Raw genomic sequence first — 4,310 nt, 5'->3', positions numbered from 1 at the left:
CCTCCTCTTGAACCTGGAACAACTAATATCTATTAGGGTGATACTTCTGAAGGAACCATTTTACCAAATGGGACAATAAAATATTGATTTTTTTGTATTGTATTGTATCTATGTAGGCCATGATCCAGGAGAAGATGCATGTTCTGGAGCAGTGGGGCTATCAGAATCCAACCTGTCAGAGAAGGCAGAGTCTGCCAGCTTCCACTCCAAGGTGAGAGGCACCGGTGGTGTTTGCTACACAGATGGGCTACACATGTCAGTCCACAGATTGGCTACCCTGGTCATGGTTTAGTCAGGTTGCTGTGACCTATTCAGGCTCCCCCACTACATCACTGCATGGTTTAGTCAGGTTGGCTGTTGACCTATCAGGCTCCTCCTCCACTACATACTGGCATGGTTTAGTCAGGTTGGCTGTTGACCTATCAGTCCATCAGCTCCTCCTCCACTACATCACTGGCATGGTTTAGTCAGGTTGGCTGTTGACCTATCAGGCTCCTCCTCCACTACATCACTGGCATGGTTTAGTCAGGTTGGCTGTTGACCTATCAGGTCTATCAGGTCCTCCTCCACTACATCACTGGCATGGTTTAGTCAGGTTGGCTGTTGACCTATCAGGCTCCTCCTCCACTACATCACTGGCATGGTTTAGTCAGGTGGCTGGTTGAGACCTATCAGGCTCCTCCTCCACTACATCACTGGCATGGTTTAGTCAGGTTGGCTGTTGACCTATCAGGCTCCTCCTCCACTACATCACTGTTATGGTTTAGGTCCTCTCAACACCAGTAAATATACAACCTTCAACCAATGGTGAATCATTTCTAGTGGTCTCTTCCAGGATGACAGTGCCCCCTTTAACAGGGTGCTTTTTGGCACATTTGAGTCATTTGGGTGTGATGGGTCCCGTTTATGTCTGAGGAAAACCAACCACTGCATTAAGAACCTCATACCAACGCTCCAGCGTGGTGGTGGTGGTGGGTTGGGATTTATTTTATTTTATTTCACCTTTATTTAACCAGGTAGGTGAGTTGAGAACAAGTTCTCATTTACGATTGCGACCTGGCCAAGATAAAGCAAAGCAGTTCGACACATACAACAACACAGAGTTACACATAAACAAACATACAGTCAATAATACAGTAGAAAATAAGTCTATATACAATGTGAGCAAATGAGGTGAGATAAGGGAGGTAAAGGCAAAAAAAGGCCATGGTGGCGAGGTAAATACAATATAGCAATTAAAACACTGGAATGGTAGATTTGCAGTGGAAGAATGTGCAAAGTAGAGATAGAAATAATGGGGTGCAAAGGAGCAAAATAAATAAATACAGTAGGGGAAGAGGTAGTTGTTTGGGCTAAGTTATAGATGGGCTATGTACAGGTGCAGTAATCTGTGAGCTGCTCTGAGATATGAGTCTCCAGTTTCAGAGATTTTTGTAGTTCGTTCCAGTCATTGGCAGCAGAGAACTGGAAGGAGAGGCGGCCAAAGTAAGAATTGGTTTTGGGGGTGACCAGTGAAATATACCTGCTGGAGCGCGTGCTGCGGGTGGGTGCTGCTATGGTGACCAGTGAGCTGAGATAAGGCGGGGCTTTACCTAGCAACGACTTGTAGATGACCTGGAGCCAGTGGGTTTGGCGACGAATATGAAGCGAGGGCCAGCCAACGAGAGCGTACAGGTTGCAGTGGTGGGTAGTATATGGGGCTTGTGAGAAAACGGATGGCACTGTGATAGACTGCATCCAGTTTGTTGAGTAGAGATGCTTTGCTGCCTCAGGACCTGGACCACTTGCCTTACTAGAAGGAACCATGAATTCTGCTCTGGAACAGAGAATTCTACAGTAGAATGACAGGTCATCCGTCTGTTAGCTGAAGAGCAGCTGGGTCCTGCAGCAAGACAATGAATCAAAACATCAAGTCTACATGAAAATGGCTAAAAAAGCAACAAATGTGAAGTTTTGGAATGGCCGAGTCAAAGTCCAGATCTAATCCCAACTGAGATGTTGTGGCAGGACCTGAAACGACCAGTTCATGCTGGAAAACCCAGAAATGTCTCTGAGTTAAAGCAGTTCTGCATGGAAAAGTGGGCCAAATTCCTCCACAGCGACGTGAGAGACTGATCAACAACTACAGAAGTTTGGTTGGAGTCCTTGCAGTCCATTCTATTATTCTCATTCCTAATTCTATACCAAGTACCCCAGGAGTACTGGTGTCCTGGTTGAGAACCCCAGGAGTACTGGTGCCTCTGGTTGGACTACCCCCAGGAGTACTGGTGTCCTGGTTGATAACCCCCAGGAGTACTGTGCTGGTTGAGATCCCCCAGGAGTACTGGTGTCCTGGTTGGACCCCCAGGATACTGGTGCCTGGTTGAGACTCCCCAGGAGTACTGTGCCTGGTTGACTACCCCAGGAGTACTGGTGCCTGGTTGACTACCCCCAGGATACTGGTGCCCTGGTTGACTACCCCCAGGAGTACTGGTGTCCTGGTTGACTACCCCCAGGAAGTATGGTGTCCTGGTTGAGAACCCCCAGGAGTACTGGTGCCCTGGTTGAGATCCCCCAGGAGTACTGGTGCCTGGTTGACTACCCCAGGGTACTGGTGTCTGGTTGAGAACCCCCAGATACTGGTGCCCTGGTTGAGATCCCAGGAGTACTGGTGCCCTGGTGACTACCCCCAGGAGTACTGGTGCCCTGGTTGACTACCCCCAGGAGTACTGGGTGTCCTGGTTGAGATCCCCAGGAGTACTGGTGCCCTGGTTGAGATCCCCCAGGAGTACTGGTGCCTGGTTTGACTACCCCAGGATACTGGTGTCCTGGTGACTCCCCCAGGAGTACTGGTGTCCTGGTGAGACCCCCAGGAGTACTGGTGCCCTGGTTGAGAACCCCCAGAGTACTGGCTGCCCTGGTTGACTACCCCCAGGAGTACTGGTGTCCTGGTTGAGATCCCCCAGCGAGTACTGGTGCCCTGGTTGACTACCCCAGGAGTACTGGTGCCCTGGTGACTACCCCCAGGAGTACTGTGTCCTGGTTGACTACCCTCAGGAGTACTGGTGTCCTGGTTGAGAACCCCCAGGAGTACTGTTGAGATCCCCCAGGAGTACTGGTGTCCTGGTTGAGATCCCCCAGGAGTACTGGTGTCCTGGTTGAGATCCCCCAGGAGTACTGGTGTCCTGGTTGAGATCCCCCAGGAGTATTGGTGCCTGGTTGAAGATCCCCCAGGAGTTATGGTGTCCTGGTTGAGAACCCCCAGGAGTACTGGTGCAGAACCACTGATATAGAGAATAGGTACCATTTGTGAGGCAGACGAAGTGTGGTGTGTGTATGACAGTGCTTGAAATGTGTTATAGAAGTGTTCTGTTGTGTTATGAAGTGTGTGAATGTGTTATGTATTTCAGGACTCCCAGCAGAGGAGGATCACAGAGATGTTCCAGAGGTCGTTCACTGAGGTGGAGGATGATATGGATGAAGCTCTCCTATTGGAGGCTGTGGAGGCCTGGGATGACCCTAGCAACCAACCAGGAAGTGATGTGGAAGAGAGCCCCAGCAAGAAGAGACGCATAGAGGAGTACTTTGGCAGATAATTCCTGGAGGAAATCAAGTGATGTCCCATGTATACCTATGGTCTACTATCATAATGAAACAGATTATCATGAGTACTTTGTTGGATCAGCTGTYTCTGGGTATTGTTTTTCATCTTTGTAAATATTGCTCTCAACAAACTTTTTCTTTGCAACCAAAGTAAATAAAAGGAATTTTTGGAAATGACTCAAGTTTTATTAGTAGTATGTACAGCKTCCAACGAAATGCTTGCAGGCTCCTTCTCGACAATGCAACAATAGTTGTAGAATAGTCCAATGTTTTCTTATCCATTCTTCGGTGCGTTTAGCTGTGTTTTGGGTCATTATCCTGTTGGACGAAACCATGACCTGCGACTGAGACAGAGCTTTCTGACACTGGGCAGTACGTTTCTCTCCAGAATGCCTTGATATTCTTGAGATTTCATTGTGCCCTGCACAGATTCAAGGCACCCTGTGCCAGGCGAAGCACAGCAGCCCCAAACATAACCCAGCCTGCTCCATGTTTCACTGCTGGTCTTTTCTTTGAAAGCTTCATTTTTTCATCTGTGAACATAGAGCAGATGTGACTTCTCAAAAAGCTCTAGTTTTGTCTCATCTGTCCAAAGAACATTCTCCCAGAAGGATTGTGGATTGTCAATATGCATTTTAACAAATTCCAGTCTGTCTTTTTATTTTTTGTGGAGTCCTCCTTGGTCTTCTTCCATGGAGCCCACTTTGGCTCAAAAGTGACGGATGGTG

At 48.3% G+C, this 4,310-nt stretch overlaps 1 protein-coding gene across 1 annotated transcript in view; it reads left to right on the top strand.

Moving 5' to 3' along the window:
* Positions 1 to 3,668, top strand: part of smarcal1 (SWI/SNF related, matrix associated, actin dependent regulator of chromatin, subfamily a-like 1) — a 28,746-nt gene extending 25,078 nt beyond the window's left edge. The window contains 1 exon segment of the mRNA XM_070441895.1: positions 3,390 to 3,668. Within this exon segment, the coding sequence (XP_070297996.1) occupies positions 3,390 to 3,575 (186 nt within the window). The 3' untranslated portion in view covers positions 3,576 to 3,668.
* Positions 3,669 to 4,310: the final 642 nt, after the last annotated feature.

This window comes from Salvelinus sp. IW2-2015, unplaced genomic scaffold (assembly GCF_002910315.2).
Source record: "Salvelinus sp. IW2-2015 unplaced genomic scaffold, ASM291031v2 Un_scaffold5114, whole genome shotgun sequence".
NCBI classification, from domain to species: Eukaryota; Metazoa; Chordata; class Actinopteri; order Salmoniformes; family Salmonidae; genus Salvelinus; species Salvelinus sp. IW2-2015.
The sequence above is the reverse complement of the archived record's forward strand: the minus strand, read 5'-3'. Positions and strand labels throughout refer to the sequence as shown.